The 19,617-nt window shown below is 40.1% G+C and overlaps 1 protein-coding gene across 2 annotated transcripts in view; it reads right to left on the reverse strand.

The window, feature by feature from the left end:
• rtf2 (replication termination factor 2) overlaps positions 1–14,321 on the reverse strand; it is a 39,088-nt gene extending 24,767 nt beyond the window's left edge. For both annotated transcript variants that reach the window (XM_065279457.2, XM_065279456.2), the window contains exons 1-5: positions 14,139–14,321; positions 13,463–13,557; positions 12,198–12,291; positions 11,109–11,248; positions 4,952–5,030 (exon numbers count right to left, since the gene is read on the reverse strand). In XM_065279457.2, the coding sequence (XP_065135529.1) occupies positions 4,952–5,030; positions 11,109–11,248; positions 12,198–12,291; positions 13,463–13,557; positions 14,139–14,207 (477 nt within the window). In that variant the 5' untranslated portion in view covers positions 14,208–14,321. The remainder of the gene's footprint in view (positions 1–4,951; positions 5,031–11,108; positions 11,249–12,197; positions 12,292–13,462; positions 13,558–14,138) is intronic.
• Between the last annotated feature and the right edge of the window lie 5,296 nt (positions 14,322–19,617).

Below are 19,617 nucleotides of genomic sequence, written 5' to 3' on the forward strand. Positions count from 1 at the left end.
TTTGACGCATTTACCTCAGAGATTATTTTAGCAATATTGCTTTTTTCCGGTAATAATAATACAATTTATATTTCAATCCTGTTTCATTGTCTGTTTATTCATTTCATTATGCTGTTATGTTAATGTGAGGATATTTATTTGCCATATGAAACGTGCCGTTATATGAATACTTTTGTATAATATTCAGATATATGCGGAATAATGTGTGCGTCTTTGAATAACTGTATGAATACAGTTGCTTATTTTTGTCATAAAGTTTTGAGAAATAATAACATTGTGAGGATTTATTTCCATATGAGACGCTTTTTGTCGTTGAATACTCTCGTTTATTATTTGGAAATCATATACATACATAGTAGGAAATATATAATGTGGAAGGCTAGACTTGCAAAGTTACTCTGCTTATTTTTATTTATGATATATGTGGAGATAAATAAAGCATTGCAAAACTGCTGATTTGATCCATTCAGATCCTGACCACCAGGCTAGAGATTTTAAACATCCTTAATCCACATTTACTAGTCTGTCAAATAATATCTAAAATATATTGTTTTGTGAAAAAAAAAATGATGCTTTGTTCTATTGTTTATGCGGAAAAGTGTTCACAGAAAGTGTCAATCACATGAATGTTTTATTCAAGTCAGCAGCGCACTACAACGGGTGCTTGACGGATTCGCCGCACACATACGCAAACGCACTGCATACGGAGTATTTGTGAAACAGGAGTTAGATAAAAAAAATGCATTCAATTAATTGATAACAAATTAACGTGATCGACGAAATTCTTAACAATCAATTATCGATCGTCGATTAATTATGCCCATCCCTATTTACAACACTAGGATTTGACTTTAGAATGAAATGGTCTATTATTACCTTATTTGAAAGGGTCATGAATAGAGCTGCAACTAACGACTATTTCTTCTGTCGACTAATCTAGCGATTATTTTTCCGATTAGTCGACTACTCTAACGAATATTTTTTATTATTAATACAGCTATTCTTTTTTTGATTAGCTATTTAATCTGTTGGATAATCTGTTTTTCTACTCTCTGTCTAATCTGACAGTCATTGTTTTTTTTTATTGTATTTTAACACAACTGAATGCTATTTTCACATATTATCTGTTCTGTTGTCAGACAAATAGGGGCAGTTTCCCAGACAGGGATTAGACTAGTTCTAGACTAAAATAAATATAAGAGCTGTCCAAACTGAAAACATCTCTCACTGACATATCTTTAAATCCATCAGTGCCCTTAGTTTGGCCTCAAAATGCACACAAGTAATGTTTTTAGTATGGCATGTTTGTTTAAACTAATTATATTTCCTAATTAAACTAAGGTCTAGTCCTGGCATAAGCTAATCTCTGTCCAGAAAACCACCCCAAAGACTATTAAAATAGTGACTAAACATGACCCAATAACCTTGTGTTTAATCCAACCAGCTGTTACTTTAACTACTAAGTTACTAAAATCTTGATATATAAACGCGACATCGCAGACAATTCGGCGCAAATTAAAAAATTGCCATTACACAGAGTTACTACAGAAGGCATGCGCGGGCATAGGAGAGAGAGAGCTCGCGCACAAGCACATAGAGAACCAGTGTGTGTGGGAAAACACCGCTAACCTTTCATGATAAACTCGAATCAGTCGTCTTCTCTGCCAGTAACATCTGACATTTACGTGAAAATGCAAGTACACAGAGGAATCCGCATGGAAAACACAGCCAACTTTAAATTCTTTCACTCAGTGTCATGTATGAGAGGCGCTGTCTAGGGGCTTCACGCAGAGAAAGAGAGAGAGAGAGAGAGAGAGAGAGAGAGAGAGAGAGAGAGCGCGCGTGCACAAGAGAGGCACCACCGAGCGCTCACAACAATAAATGAAGCCGTTTTAAATGAAAATAAAAATGTAAATGTTGCGGCCATTGTTGATTTTGTGGCGCACACAAACAAATCAATGTATGGATAACACTGCCAGGAGCAGAAGCCGCCATTACGCAAAATGAACAGCGACGCGTCGTTGCAGCACTAGTCATGAATAATAATGTTGAGCTCTGCTCTGATTGGCTGTTTCTCAGAGCAGCTCCTTCAGTAGCTCTGTGTGTATGTAAACAGATCTTATGTTTGAGTCTGTATCAGATGAAGATACAGATTTTGAGGAATAATCAATTGTTTGGAGATTGTTAATGGACGTTTCGGAGTGGTAAGTTTGTGTTTTTTTCAGTATGGACCTGCAAAACGTAACTGTAACGTCAATAATAGAACTTCAGAATAAACACTAGCATATAGCATTAACTAGCATATAGCATTAACTAGCATATAGCTAAACTAACATATAGCGCTAACTCAGCAGTCACAACTTTGTTTTAGCATTTTAACAACATTGAACTTAATTTAATGTGTAATTTAATGTCGTGGTGTACATCTCATCTGTAACAGTCTGTGTTATGTTGAGATTGGTCTGTTTTCCAGTGATCTTTTGCATGCATGAGATAAAAACAGCTTAGATAAATACAGTTTTACATTCTATGGCACCTTTAATATTTCTTCTTTGTGAAACAGGGAGTCATGACTGGACAACATCATGTCTCTAGTCACCTTGAAAATGTTAATATCAATGGGAATATTCTGAAATATTTTACTCCTAAAAATGTCTAGGGGTGCCAATAATTGTGTCCAGTGTGTATTAAAGAAAACATTTATTTCATAATAAGTAATTTCTCTCCTCACTTTCAATTGTTTTACTTTAATAAAACTTTGTAATTTTTATGTTTTTAATCTTAAAATGAGAAACATTAGTAGATTTATTTTCACAGCTTTCTTTGCTTATATTTACCAATGGTGCCAATATTTTTTTCCACAACTGTAAAGAGGAAAATAACATAACTAGACCTACATAGAGATCTGACCATCAGTTATCTGTTAAAACAGTTTTCAAATCAAGATATTGCAATAGAAAAGGCTTTTATTGTCCAGTCATGAGTTCTGTGAAGTAAAACAGAGACCTGGCTGATCAATCAAAAACCGGAAAAGGCATGTAACACAATACATAACCACAGGTTATGATTAACAGCACCAAGAATAGTTAAAATTTGCTTCTAGAATGAATAGCCTACAGGTGTTTATACACGGTATTCAAATTTTGCCGAGTGTTTGTCCAAGCGCAGTGCAGACAGAGCAGTACCTTTAATCTCGACTTGTCTATACTGACTTCAAAAGATGGCGACTCTGAGATGCAATCTCCTTATTTCCATCTTAATTTTTGTATTAATTAAGACAAATGCCATAAAGAAATGTCTGCTCGCTCAGCATGAAACCAATAATAATGAAGCAGGGCACAGAGAGGTTAATGATTCACTACTGAGAGCACACTACAGAGTCGACACTTATTAGCCACGGTTCAAATACAACCACACACAATACACACAGCAGAATGTACACACATTAAGAGCGTGCACACAGATGTTCAATCGCAGCCGGCATCTCATCTTCATGTTTATCATAGTCCAATAATGATCACAGACTAGGGCTGCTACAACTTATCAATAAAAAAAACACGATAAAAAAAAAAGTGACATCACATGCTTGTGCATCACCGTCGAACAGTGCGGACATGGTATGCACAAACTGTGCACTTATAATTAAAGACAGGCACTGTTTATACATACAGTCATTTTACAGGACAAACGCAAGCTGCACGTTTATCAGGTGCTTCTTCTTCGCAGCGTGCAACCGGCTTGTTTAAAAGCAAGGTAGCGTTGCCAGAGCCTCTGCCTTTTGGCGGAGTTGTGAATTGGGCTACTTATAAACTGTTTCTGATGGTTCATTTTTTTTCGGGTTAGAGATTGAAGGATTTGGTTCATTAGTTGTTGGTATTTGGGATGGGAAATAGTCATTCGGATGCCTTATTATTGGACTAATATTAAATAACAATTTGGCTGGTTTTGTTCCGCGGATCTGGCAACCCTGACAGGACAATGACAAAAGCAAAAGTGCAAACAAATGCAGGTTAATTGAGGTTCAGTTTCATCGCTATATGCAGCATTTACTAGCATATAGCACTAACTCAGTCAAATCTTGGTTTTTAGCATTGTAACAACATTGTAATTAATTTAATGTGTAATTAAATTATAATTAAATTATAAAACACTGGTAAATAAAGGTTTAATTTCATCCTTTAATATAAGTGAGTTTGTATTTATTTAATTGTTGTAGGGCTTTCATAAAAATACTATTGAACCACAAACTAAAGTAAAGGGGAAATCCAGGTTAATCACTTTCATATTATATAGCTTATTTATTTTGTTAATAATGAATAATGTTATTTCTCATCAAGGTCTGAAGTTAAAGATTAAAATGAGTTTATTAATCTGTGGCTAAATTTCCTCACCAGCACGTCCCTGAAGACTGAAATAATTTTGTTTTGTTTATTTATGTTTTGATATTTAAAGATGTTTTACTATTTAAAAGTTGCACAAATGTTTTTTATTTAAGGCTTATACAGCAAAATCAAAACAATTATATTAGTAAATCTCTGTAGTAGTGTGTGGCTTTTGCATTTTAAGTACACATCTACAGGTGAATACCCTAATTACTGCCTTTTTTAACTATAATAATTGAAAATGGAGTGATATTTATGTTTTATCCGATTAGTCGATTAATCGAAAAAATAATCGCCTGATTAAACAATTATAAAAATAATCATTAGTTGCAGCCCTATCACAGACAAAATATTTCAATGTAAATGATCAAACACACTTAAGAGTAAATGTGCCGATAGGTAACCCAAAACTAAAGGCTCAAATACTTTGAAAACAAACCTCTGAAAACTTACAGGATGTACACAATGTAAAAAATAACACAGATTTAACCAAAACACAGTCTTTTGTCCTTTAAAATGCTGTTCAAAAACAGATACAGCATCTACACAGGAAATTTATTTTATCTCACCTTGTGGCAGATCTCCGTCTTAACCTCTTTGAGCGCTCGTTCTGAGAAAACACATCCACACGTCTGCAAGTAACAAAACCTGATAACACAAAACCACACACACATATATCAACATTAAAACAACATGTAAAGTAACACTCATATCAACACAAATGTTTCAGGAGAAGACGACGTATTGAAAACAATTATTTATGGATAAATGATATGTTTTAATATGGAATCATTTTCACTCATCCATAAGATTATATAAATAAAAAGAAATATGGGAAAACGCTTAGGTTACTCACGTAACCCCGGTTCCCTGAAATAACGGGAACGAAGCATTGCGTCAGTTAGCTGACGCTATGGGGGAAACTCCTGTTTACTCCGTGACTGAAGCCTATTGGTTAACGTCTGTACAAAGTACAGACCAATGACGTTTGAACCCGCGCGCGGGAGGAACGCGTCCTTATATAAGCGCGGTTCAATCGTCAGGAGCTCATTATATTCGACTGAAGCGCGCAGCCGAATAACACTCGCTGCGTAGACGTTTGTAGCACGGCAAGAGACGCAATGCTTCGTTCCCGTTATTTCAGGGAACCGGGGTTACGTGAGTAACCTAAGCGTTCCCTTTCAATACGGTTCACTTCGCATTGCGTCAGTTAGCTGACGCTATGGGGGAACGTAATCCCATCACGCCGTGCATACACAACGTACTGAAGTGCCTTACCGGAGAGACACTGCGTGTGGCCCTATACCCGGCATATTCACAGCTTAAAAAGCAAATGTGTAAGCACCATATAAATTGTTGACGCGCACACGGTGGGGTTTTAAACGCACCGGGGGCACATAACATAGCACAAGACGGCGAGGTACCGAGCGCGCCGCGGCTGTGCGAGATAAGTAAATTCAGAGTCACGTTGGTGAGCTCGCTGAGCGCACCGTGGTGTACACATAAAACGCATGAGCGTGCATGATTGAGCCGAGAGAACCTGCGCTCGTAGGGCAGGGACGTCTAAGCTGTACAATCTGACAACGTAGACGGCGAAGACCAGCCGGCCGCGTAGCAGATATCAAATATAGATATAGATACCCCTGTAGACCAAGTTCATGAAGAAGCCAAACTCGCAGAGAGTGGGCTCTATATAGGACATAGCTCATAGAGGGGCGTGAGCCAGTGCGATGGTTTCAACGATCCATCTAAATAACCACTGTTAGCAACAGACATACGTAGTGAGTGATCTGCGAAGCTCACGAACGGCCGATCTGACTATAATATGCGGCAGAACGGTTCGTAGCGTGGGATTATACAGATACCACAATAGTGTGAACCCAGGTGCACCCTCGAGCGCATCGGGATGCATATAGGTAGTATTATAGTGCACAGATCGGTGAGCTTTCCAAGCGCGCCGTAAATGTGTATTGACTATAAATTGCACGGGCACAGGTGAACACTTGAATACATCGTGAATGCATATAGATGAATCAGAGTGTTATAATGCACAGGCCGGCAAGATTCTCGAGCGCGCCGTCATGTGTTCTGATAATAAATTGTGCGCACACGGGTGAACTCTTCAGTGCACCGTGAATGCGTATAGATAAATCAGTGCACAGAACGCGCCGTGAATGTGTACAAATATGATTGATGAACGTAACGGTGGGCACCCAACGCACCGTGAACGTACACAGATGAACAACAATGTATGTGTCACAAATCATAACACAGCTGTGTATACAGGTGAGCTTTCCCAAGCGCATCTTATTGTATACCAAAATGTTATAGCGTGTACATGTGAGCTTCTCTAAGCGCACGGTGGACGCATATAATTAAAAACCATATCGTGCATACAGGTGAGCTAATGGGCGCACCTTTAATGCAACAAACCACAGTAGTGCGAAGCAGGGATGTCGAAGCTGTAAACTGACAACGTGGACGGCGGGGACCAGCCGGCCGTGTCACAATTGTCAAATGAGAAACCTCTAAGACCATGCCCATGCTCTAAGACAAGTGAGCATAATTGTCACGGGAGGTGATAACGTCAACGATCCATAAATAGCCTGTATTGACAGGTGCTCTAGTGAGTGATCTGTGACGCAGATGAACAGCTGATCGTCTGATGTACGTCAGACGTATGTGTCATCCAGGACCTTGGACAGTTCCAGAGCGCTGTGCCTCGGGCACCGTCCGCATCTGAGAAATGACAGGCTTATGAATAAAGTGAATGGCCAGCCGTAAAAGCATGGTTCGCTGTTACCGCCGCCGTCCGCATCTGAGAGATGACAGGCTTGTGAATTAAATGAATGGTCGGTCGTAAAAGCGTGGTTCGCTGTTATCACGGCCACATAGATATAGGTAGGGGAGAGAGCCGCCGTGCCTCTGTAGTGAGGAGAAAAGTGTTCCACCCACGATTCGCGGGGGGTATTGACTCTCAAATGTCACTAGACAGAATTGATCAGACTTTGCATAAGGACGCCTCGTGAAAGGGGTCCTAGCAGCTTGTGTCAATGTGTCATAAGGCACGTAATGTAGGTCGTGTCCCACGGATGCCATCTCCGCACGCCCATCGTAATGGGTTAATATTGGTAGTTTAAGCATGAGATGCGTATCACTCTGATTGAACATAGCTTATAAAGCGATGCAATGAGTTTATAAAGGAGATGACTCGTCAGCTTGTTCAGGGGGCGAGATCTCAGTCTGGTTCGGTAAATAATGAAACCACCGTAGATTGCCCGACCGCATTATCACAATAACACGGTCGACAGTGCTGCAGTGCTAAATCATCCTCTTAATGTACCGTATTCACAGTACAAGGTGATTTATATGAGACAAACGGCGTTCCACGCGCCGAAGGCTGATTGCCGTCGTAAAGCGTGTTCAACCCACAGCAAATGCTGTGCTAGCTCGTGATGACAGCACTTCATGCAGCAGTGTGTAACTTAAGCAAGCTTCCCGGCCGTCAGCTCGGGGCGGGACCTTTGCTTAGTCAAACTGAAGTGGACTTATGAACAATGCCACGATGTTCAGCTTTCTGAAGCTCGTTAGAGGGGTACGTGCGCCCGTCTTAAACGAGATGCCGCGCGCGTCTGACTGTGCGCGCGCTTTAAGCTTTGAAACTTATTGTGGCGGGTAGCAAGCTCACTTGAGGTTGATATTACCCTTAATATCTCCGAGTATTGGAGCGGAGGTGTGAGCGTCTTCGGACCGCTAATATAAATCAGCTATATGGCCGAAAAACGTCATAAACCGCTTGGCTGTAAGCCTTTGAGTGGCCGTCCGGAGAGGGCGCGATTCAAACGCTTGGAGCCATGCAAAAGTCTGAGGCTGTCCTTCCTCTAGGAAGAGAGAATAACAGCCGTAAGACCGTGCTCGTTTGCGCCATCAGCATCGTAGCGGAGAAACTGAGGTGGGCTGCGAGCGAATTTGGCAGAAAGGTGTTAGAGACACCGTACAGTCGTGGGGTGTCAATACACAGTATATGGCCAAACCGGGGTTTCTTCGGCTAGCGTCGATAGAATTATGGACAGCGGGCCGTGTGTGCGTATTACTAATTGCTTGTCAGTAAGGCGATAAAGTGTTTAGAGACACCGTACAACCGTGGGTGTCAATACACAGTATAGTAAGCACGGAAATTACTCTTTTTAGAGGAATTAAATACCGTTCGCCACTATAGTGAGGTCGCATAGCCGACAGTATTACACAGTATGTTTGGATAAACAGCACACAGAAAACATTTCAGGGCAGTCCAGCCGAGGCGCGACATAACCCCTTTTTCCCAGACAGTTGCGTTCTCTGTTGATGCAGCTATGCTGCGGAGACCAGAGCTCAGCCGTTCAGGTGCACAAGCCTCAGTAGTGACGGTGACCGAACGGCTCACGGAGCAGGGTAGTATGTCTAGGTAGTTTAATGTCAGACTGAACCCATCGCAGAGAGGAAGTCTGCCGCGAGGCCCGCGGTTTTGCCGTTTATTAAAAGGGCAGAAAAACCGGGTATATATATATAAGAATGTACCAATATTCAGCGCACTGATATAGGACGGGACTGAATAAAGGGAGGTATTCGGGCCTCAGTATATTATAAACAAATTCGTTCTGCCTCTGATTCCGTCTAAACCAGAGAGAAATGACCAGGCAGACGAAAAATGAGCTATCTGAAGTGAGATCGGCTCAGGCCAGTAAAGCTCTATAATAAGTGTTTTAGCGCTCCAATAGAGGCGTGTCCGCCTTATCGAGCAGACGAATGAGATCGTGCCGCTCCAGGAGGGGAGGGGCATGAAGCTCTCTTATAATGAGTGTTCTTGGTGCTCCAATAGCGGCGAATCGGCCCTATCGAGCAGACGAATGAGATCGCGCCGCTCCAGGAGGGGAGGGGCATGAAGCTCTCTTATAATGAGTGTTCTTGGTGCTCCAATAGCGGCGAATCGGCCCTATCGAGCAGACGAATGAGATCGCGCCGCTCCAGGAGGGGAGGGGCATGAAGCTCTGTAATCGTTGAACACTGGACAGCTGCATTTAGAGGCAGCGAGCCGTAATACCGCGTGCTAGCTAAGCCGTTAAGAGACCTCACCACTGTGGGGAAAGGAGCGAGGGACTCCGCGAGCGTGGAGCACGAGTGGCTGTGCTATGACAGAGACAGGGGCAGACCGCCCGTGTTTGCTTGTCGTATGCATCTATCCAGGTCTACGGTTCCCCGCTTGTTCATTTCAACAAGAGAGGAACGGCAGAGGGGAGCAGCAACACAGACAGAACAGCCATGCGTCGTGACGGTATCACCCGATGCACTCGGGGGATTAATATATGTGCCAGAGATCTCGCCACTGAATGTGAAAGGAGCGAAGGGACTCTGTAAGCATGAACGGTTGCGGTGTGACAGAACACAGGGGGGGTTAGTCCGTGTGTGCTTGTCTATGCATCCATCTAGTCTCATGGCTCGCCGTGTGTTCATCCCGGCGAGAGAGGAACAGCAGGGGGAGCACGAAACATGGATAAGACAACCAAAGCATAAGCGCGGTCCCGGCGTGGGAGGTGCCAGACCGGTAACGCGCTCGGAGGAAATTCATAGCAGAGAGGCTCACCGAGCCGCTGTGCTGGACGCTATTACAACAGCGCCTGCTCTTTTAGCTTATAGCTTTATATTAAAAATATTGATCTTACCGGGCGGCCGCAGGGGAGACCTCTCAGGTGTGTGTCCGCTGCACAGGGCTCGAACCACGGCAAGCGAAGGCTATCTTCGGTTCTCGGCCGGAAAGCGGCAGGGGAAGACGCTAGACCTGGACTCTGCTATCTTCGGTTCTCAGCCGGAAAACGGCAGGGGAAGACGCTAGGCCTGGACTCCGCTGCAGGGCTTTTGTCAACGGCGAGGTAAGGCTTCTTCTTTTTCTTCGGAGCAGCGAGAGGTTCGCGCTGAAGGAGAAAATAATGAGCTCCTGACGATTGAACCGCGCTTATATAAGGACGCGTTCCTCCCGCGCGCGGGTTCAAACGTCATTGGTCTGTACTTTGTACAGACGTTAACCAATAGGCTTCAGTCACGGAGTAAACAGGAGTTTCCCCCATAGCGTCAGCTAACTGACGCAATGCGAAGTGAACCGTATTGAAAGGGAACAGTAATGAAGTGCCGCAGAGGTTTAAAAGCAGAAATGTAACGCTTGTATTTTTGTTTTATTTTCACATGAACAGTGCTATAAACATCCTGATAATCTCACATAAATACCAAACCAATGCAGCTGGGTTTGTGTTATTGTTGGAAATTTGGCCCATATTGCATTGTTTTTTGAGATCTTTATTCATGATGACGTTGTAAGTCACGTCTATAGTGCCATGAAGCAACTTGTTAGCAACCGGCTTTTTTAAAGACACGTTAAAGCTTTAAAATTAAAAAGTCATGAGTAAGGGTATTACTAGTGTTTTTCAGTTAAACATGAAAACATCTTGAGCTTATGTTACCCAAGAACTTATTTAAGGAGTTTAACCTTATTTGAACAAACAAGACTATGAAACCAGGTGGCATAAAAATGCTATCTTGCTTACAGTTTTTACCTACAAACATACACTGATGCACTATTTTACATTTTGTGGAAAAGTCTAAATTGCTTGACCGATATCATGTTGTATGTCACTCATCTCAGGCATTGTATGCATATGTTAATATTATATCTGAAGTTCATAACATTGTGCTTACTTGTGCTTTCCATTCATCTCCAGACCTACGACAGGACAGATGAACATGGCGCAGTGCATGTCTTCATAACAATCACCCTTAATGTTGTGACTTTCACCTTCCCATGCTGGATTATCGGTCAGATTCAGCTCCTTCACATCCTAAAAAACAGATCAAAACACACAAACATTATGAGGCAGTTTCCCAGACAGGGCTTATCCTAGTTTGAGCTGCCTTCATTTAAAAACACCTTGTACTGACATATCTTAACATATATCAGTGGTCATTCTTGTGTCTTAAGATGCACACCAGTATTGTTTTTTGTAAACTGTATACAAAAAAATTAAAAGTATGTTTCTTTATGTGTATACTGTAGTATGCTAGTATCTAATATATCATTATGTAGCTTGCTATGCAATTACAATTAGAGCTTTAATATGAATTTCTGTGTCCAACTATCTTGTGTAACATTAAATAGCCTACTACCATTTAAAAGTTTTAGGGTCACTTTCACTTCGGCTATTTATTCATTTTCTTTTAATCAAATTGATCAAAACTATGAAACTATACAAGTTAATACTGTGACTGAAGAATTAGTTATTAGAATTATCCATTAGTTTGAAAGCCCTGCATTACAGACATTCAGGTGAACTTTTTTAATATGAAAGGTGAGCCTTAAAGTCTGTTTATTTGACAGTGAGTTTACATTTATTTTTGTAAGAAGGCTAAATACAAATTAAAGATGAACATCAATTTATTTGTACCATTATTCTTTTTTTAAACATATGCTGTTTTATAGGAGGAGGCTTCATAGACAAACTTCAGAAGTTTGTAGGTAAAGACATTAAGTGTGGACATTCTTTGCAGTTATTTTTAAAATCATACCTTTATCGGATTGATACCGTATCGACCAAAATTTTGAATTATACCAGTGATAGAAATTTTGGCCATATCGTCCAGCCCTAAATAATGCCTAGTCCTGGATTAAACTAAACCCTGCCCCTATGTAAACATCTTTAATGCAGTAGTTTCATTTCATGCCATGTTGATAACATCTACACAGTGAAATTGAAAGCAAATGGCAATCATTTGTCAGGATCGTGTGCTTACCTTGATGCTACGGATGTGAGCCACAACCTCGGTGTTTGGTCTCTCTGCAGATTTGTCCAGCAGATATTCAATGATGGCATCTTTATTATACAGCCTGATAGAAAAAAAATGACACAGATGCTTTAAACAAGAGCTCAAAAAAAACAAAACAATGCTTTCCCACTCTAGTAACACTGACCAAAATAATTATCATTCAATTCCATGAATTTTCAAGGCTGGAAGCGTTCCATCGGAATAAACAGGGAATTTTAAAAAAATTGCAACATTGCCTATAACAGAGAACTAAAATGTAGTTAAAAATCTTTTAAACCTGCACATTTCTCAGTCACATGAACACAGCACAATGTTTACTGAAGGGCCATTGAGGCCACACCCCCTTCCATAACATTAACAGATCATTTCTTAAATCCTGCACACAAAATGATGTCATAATGTCCATCTTGGCATGCATTCACGTAATTACATAACTTTGTTTAAAACTTCCTTCAGGGTGCCCACACCTTAGTTAACTTCAAATTCAAGGACCTTGCAAGGATCTTCCAGGTCCAATACCCTCAAATTCAAGGACTAAATGTGGGGACACATTTCAAGTGAGAGCAAGGTTACATTGTGTTATCTTTTAAGATACATTGTTACAGTTCCCTTTCGAGGAAACTCGAGCGGCGTCACTGTGGCGACACTTTGGGGACGCCTCCAGGGGTAAGTGCGTCTGAATGTATATATGAAATTCAACCAATGGTGAGGCTTAACGACAAAGACAGGGTGACGCGGGAGTCAGGAAGTATATCGCTATCTGAAATATTGCCAAAGATGGCGTTACAGGGACGCAGGAAGTATGGCAAGGGAGACGCAGCGTCTCGTTCCCTTCTCAGGGAACAACAGTTACATACGTAACCCGAGACATTTTCATGTGTCAAACACAACTATGCAAAAAAGCATTTTGGTATGAATCAACATTCACATACAGAAGATATAAACATTTAAGGATTTCAAGGACCCATGGGAACCCTGCTCCTTGAGCTGTGTGTTTATATTGAATTATTTCTGTGGGGTTTTTGATGAGCGTAAAATTTGTATTACCTTGCATGGATGTCTGCCTATGACCAAACTAAATATTTATTTATGTTTGTATATGACATAGTTTAGATACATTTCCAAATAATTCCCATACATTTTTTTGTTAAGTTTCCAAAATTCCCCAGATTAAGTTTCCATGGAAAGTTTCCAGAAATTTACCATATTACACAGTATATAAACCAGCTCACCTGCCCAGTTCACAGGCAACAATGGGTCGTTTTAATTTCTCTTGACTCAGTGCACAATATTTCCATTTGGCAGCTAACTCTGCATTTTTATCAACCTGCAAAGAAAAAAGTCTAATTAATAACAAAACCCTACTCCCAGAAATGATTTCTATCTGCCTAGCAGGTGACTGGTGTCCCAAACTGAAATAAGCACGCGTTTTTCTTTAATAGTTATTTGTAAACCTCTCATGTTTGGTGCAGTAATTGTATAAATTGCCAATGCCTATTTAATATATAATACTACAATAATGTATTTAATTACATCACTTACAAAAAATATTGTCTACGAAGTACGTCAGAGAATAACACTAAAATAACACAGTACTTCTCATTAAAGAGATTCTCCAGAGTACCATCCTAAAAACAGAGTAATACCATGGTACATTTGTGTGCCGGTATAAACATAACAACTAAACCAAGCCATTGCATTTGAAGCGAGCTTTGCAATATCTAGTTAATATTTCATGAAATATTATGCATGTAAAATATATAACACTAAAAGATTTGTAAAATTCCATTGTAGTTTGACAAATTAAAATATAACATTTATTGCAATCATTAAGCTAAACTCGCGTTAAGATGCTACAAGCTAACTTCCGGTCTGACAAACCATACATAAATATCCACGTTTCATTACCTTCTCCACTTTTTTCGGTCCTTTGACAAGTTCGTGTCTTTTCGGTATGGTTCCACCATCACATCCCATGTTGAAATTAAGATTTTAAAGGGTTTAGCTCTGAGAGAAAATCTGGCGAAGCTAAAGGAGAAAATCTGTAAACAACCGAAGAGTTTGAGTAAAGAGCGTCAGCGGTGAGTTTGATTGTTCAGACGGCGCCGCCTAGCGGACGATTGAAGATATACAACTCATGTACACACCACAAGATGGCGCCACAGTCTTTAAATTAAGAAATTGCATGAAATAACAAACTTAACAGATCTGAAAATTAATAACAGTGGCATTTAATAATAGATCACTACGGAAAAGTATACAAAATATCACTTTTTTGAACATGCACTCTAAAAAATATCGGGTTGTTTTTAACACCGGGATGGGTAACTATAGGACAGAACACATTTCTGGGTTAAAATGACCCAAATAATGGGTTGTTTTAACCCAACTGCTGGGTTGTTTTAACATGGTTGATTAACAATAACCCAGCAGTTGGGTTAATAACAACCCAATATTTTTTAGAGTGTGGTACAGTCCCTCAAATGTTTATAAATTGAAAGTTCACCCCGAATTTGTCATAATTTACTCACTCTCATTTTGTTACAAGCCTGTATATGTCTTTGTTCTAATGAACACGAAGTAAGATATTTAAAAAAGTTTGTAACTGTTCATGAGCCCCATTCACTTCCATAGTATTATTTTTTTCTACTATGGAAGTGAATCAGTTTGGTTACAAACTTTCTCAAAATATCTTTCTTCATGTTCTTTAAAATAAAGAAATGTATACATGCTTGTAACAATATGAGAGTCAGAAAATGATGACAGAATTTTCATTTTCCAGTAAACTATACAGTAAATAAATATAGTAATTATTTAGCAGAATAATAATTTAATAAAGGAATAATGAATATCTAGCTAGACATTGGATGTGAAAAATCTGAAATCATTTATTAGCTCGTTTGTAATCAATTCAAACCTGGCATAAGTTAAAAGTGGAGTCATTCATTACTGGTTGGCAGTGCCCCGGATGAGAGGTGTTATCAGTTCTAGTGGTTGTTATATGAAGATACAGACCTTGCAATGTCACGACTGACCAATCAGAATCAAGTAGCTTACTCCAGAAAGGCGTGTGATAGGCCTACAGTAAATCACGGTATTATCATCTGCCACATTCTATTTAGAAAGTCATATTACAACAAGAGGCGAGCATCAATTCATGTTAAGTCTATCTTTTGACCCTTCTTGGCCTTTTATCTAATTTGCGTCTTTTGGGAACGGCTCCATCAACACCTGATATTCTGAGGTCACTGTACAGTCAGGCCCATCAATGCTGAAGATATTCAACGCTTTCATGGTAATTCTGACGCCATCGACGATGAATAAGAATCACAACTGTTAGTGACAGGCCACTTAGTCTAATTCTTTAGGTGAGAGCTGAAAGTTGTCTTAGGAGATGAGGTGAGTGCTGCTAAAGTCGATTTGCTCTGCCTTCAGGAACAACTGATTGATTTAACATTGATGTGAACGTCAGAGAGGCCATTATGTAAAGAAGCTCTGCAGCTAGATCATTTATTAAAGTCTATTCATGCGTATGTGCTGCTTTTAAAAAAAGAACAAAGGTATTATCACAGCTGTGAGTTTCTTAAGCATCTTTTTTATTATTGTTCGACATGATCACAGACAACTATATAGCTCATCTCCATTATCTGTTTGCTCTATACCAGTAATTCAGAAATTGTGTTATGCATCTTATTAGATTACGAATGGCTCTCTCATGGCTAAATGTTTTGCAATATGGATTTTCATTAGATCAAGAAGTGCTCTAAAATGTTAGTACACTCTTTCAAATACTTAAAGTGTCTTTCAACACACGTTTGCAGGTCTTTGAATCCATAAGTGTTTTCTTTCTCTCTGATAAACACCATCTCACCGTCAGCTTTGAAGCCATTTATCTGAAATGTAACTGAGTTCAGCTTTAATGCACATTGCTGGGTGTATTTTGCGTGTGTAAAAAAAAATACAAATTTGGTCACTTTCAATGCACAGATGGTGTAGTTAAGTTGTGTACCACCAGGGGCTAACAATGACCGAAGGGACAAAACCCACGACCTCCTGTTTCACTCCAACCACCTGGATTCATTCAATCCAATCAATTCCTGATGCATAAAATCAAATCCCGCCCTAATTTTTAGTTCTCATTCAATATCCGGAAATCCGACACAGTAATATGTGTGGAAAGCTGTTTCATGTTGTCACATTCATAAAAGTAAAACAACCTTCAGGGTACCGAGCCGTGCATTAGCTTCGACGAATGTGCAGTCAGGTTCATCTGGAGCGCGTAGATGAGGCGTGCTTTAATTGAACACATCGGGTTCACAAGGCAATGAATCAAATGAATTTAGCGTGTCTAATTGGGCAGGCATCTCTGTGTTTGTACTGGCTGGGTCCCATTCCAACTAGACCAGCCTTCTGCTACTTAAAGCAGGCCAAATTTTGGAAACCAAAGGAATGTTGATTTTTTTCATGCCGAAGCAGGAAGCATAGCATACCGAGGAAATTTTGGCTGGCAGACATGGTTCAGACATCATACGGCGCATTCGGGGTTAAAATAATAATGTTAATAATGCATTCGGGGACGGGAAAGCACATCTTGATTAGGTTTTAAAAAGCAGTCCGTCAAAATATGGAAAGCCATGTGCACTGAAAGTCAGACACTTTGAATACGAGAAGCTTTTGTGCCTGATTTCTTCTGAACGCACCTGGATAATTTAAGATCTGAGCCAATGCAACAGTGATTATGGCAATTGTTTGAATATTTGTGGATTTCAAAGAGGAATCATTAAACTTTAGTGACTACGATTTGCGCCAGAAAGGGATCTTTACTAAGTTCTTTCCTTGAACTTTTTAATCATTATTGTTATCTCGACTTTGTGACATAAAACCTGAGAGATGGGGAGGTGGACTCCTTTGACTCATTTGTCATTTTATAACATCAAAGCAACACATTAAAAACACTCAGATCACATTTGAATGAGATTAATTGGCTCCACATTTTCAGCCAATAAACACATACTGTTCATTCAGGGTTTACATTTTATTGGTTTGTGTGTTCTTTGAGAATTGAACTTATCACTTTGGCATTGCAAACACGTGCTACCAGTTCAGAGTTTTTTTGTAAATGTTGCGGGCAAAAATCCTTGATCTTGCAGCCCATTTTCTTTAAAAAATCCAACGCATTTATGCTATGAAATTGCGGGAACTTGCAAAAACTGCGGGAACTTGCAAAATCTTTTCCAGCTTTTCAAAGAATATTCAGGTCACTTCATAACGTTCCCATGGCAACAGGACACATGGCTGCGCTTGTGGGAGTTAAATGCAACATTTTTAAACTTTCTCCTAAAATATATGTGATTTTTGCTACGAAAATGCGGGGATTATGAAATCATGCAAGCCCGCATATTTTGCGCATGGAAATCTGCAATTTATGCTGCGAAAGTGCGGTGTATATGAAAAATGCGACTCTGCATAAATATGCAGACTTTGGCTGATTATGCGTTAAATCATGCGATCGCATAGCCTAATCGCGTTTTTTTGGAGGGACTGGCAACATGAATTGCTCATCCTATATTGCTATGTTTACATGACAACAATGTAGTAAAAAAAACCTATTAATCGCGATATACGTATTAACTCTTTCCCCGCCATTGACGAGATATCTCGTCAATTAAGAGAAAATGCTTCCCCGCCAATGACGAGATTTTCCGTCTTTCCGCAATACCGCTATAATTCCGCAACTTTTTAAAACCGGAAGTATTGCCCTATGGCAAGCTGCTGCATGTCCGTGTCTGTTTTAAAGATCGCTCTGAATCGGATCTCTATGAAAAGTCTGTCACAAAAATGGAAAATATGGTGCAGAAACCTACCCATATTCAAAAGCTGATTGCAAAAGAGAAGGTAGGATGAAACGGGTTTTTTTGTTTGAAAGCAGAGGGTCTGTTCTTTCATTTGATATATTGTATGTTTATATATTTAAAGAAGAACATTTTCTGGAAGGCATTAAACTTTGGTGAAAATCATGAAAAACGCTGGCGCTGGCTGGCAACTTTTTTTAAAAACGCTGGCGGTGAAAGAGTTAAATATATTTTATAAGTAATTTCAGATTAATTATATTCATAATTGTAGCTAAACTATTTTGAGTAGAATTTACACATTTTTTTAAGTTAAATTTACTAAAGCACATAGTCCTTGTTCTTCTTACAGAAAGATCAGCTTCTCATTGTTTGATAGACTTTCAAATGTCTTGTTTATGCAGTTTGTGTGAAATAAAAAATGAAATGAAAGTGCAGCTCGATTTGTTTTTAGTCACATAGATCTTCAGCTGCTGGTAATCTTTCTCATGTGAGCTGCTCTCAGCTCAGCTGGCAAATTTATTGACAGCTTTTAAAAAATATTTACCCCTACACTTCCTCTAGGCGCCTGGCTCATAATCCTCCTGACCCTTCATTAGATCATTTGTCAAACCCCAGAGCTTTTAACTTCTGTTCACTTTCTCTCTGGCCACGCCCCCTTTTCCTATCTTCGCTCTGAGAGTGATTGTGCAATGAGCATAGAGAAGAAAGAAAGAAAGATCTTTCAGTGTATGTTTTCTTGTATAAAAGATACATGTGTGTTTTACACCAAAAGTAAACCACATTTGCACCTTTCAAAACCACAAGTGTAAATGTTTTCTATGTCCATCCATCTGGCAAACTTGTAGGCGCCCAAAGAATCTGAATATCAAGCTGTTTTTCTCTTAGACTGAGATTGTTGTAAGTATTTCATCTCATTGATATGCAGAGGCAGGCAGAGCCGCCGTCGGTTCTGTTATTATTGGGGTACAGCGAGAGGCGGTCTGGCTCAGGCCTCTGCATGCGCGGCAGCGTCTCTGCGCATGCCTGGGCAGCACACAAACACGTACACACTCACCCCAGCCACAGGTATGTCCTCGGCCCGGTGGGTAACCCGTGCCCAGCCAACGAGCTGTCAGGAGCCGTCATCTCTCACATCAGCCTAACAAGAGTCGAAAAGGCCCAAGCAGCCGGTGATGAGTTTGGTGGAGTTGGGGGTTGCACAACGATGCACTTTTAAGAGTTTTGGGTTTTCCCTCAGTATTCCAGGCTTCAGGCATCCTTTATTAGGAACATCGCCTCTGCCAATGATGGGTTCTTTGCCATGGTGGAAACAGTCTAGAGTACATTTGCAAAGACAGACTAAATAATTAGGATAGACGTCTCGATGACGAGAAATTTGAAAAAGCATGCATCGATCGAAAATATTTGTCGGAATGCTCCGGTTGGTTGTTCCCAATTTGCTAGGAAACTACATTACCCAGAACACACCAGGGCTTGGAAAGCTCATGGACCAAACAGACCCCAATGGAGATGCTGGGGAAGTTTCTTTAGCCCCA

The sequence above is a fragment of the Paramisgurnus dabryanus genome, chromosome 7 (assembly GCF_030506205.2).
Source record: "Paramisgurnus dabryanus chromosome 7, PD_genome_1.1, whole genome shotgun sequence".
NCBI classification, from domain to species: domain Eukaryota; kingdom Metazoa; phylum Chordata; class Actinopteri; order Cypriniformes; family Cobitidae; genus Paramisgurnus; species Paramisgurnus dabryanus.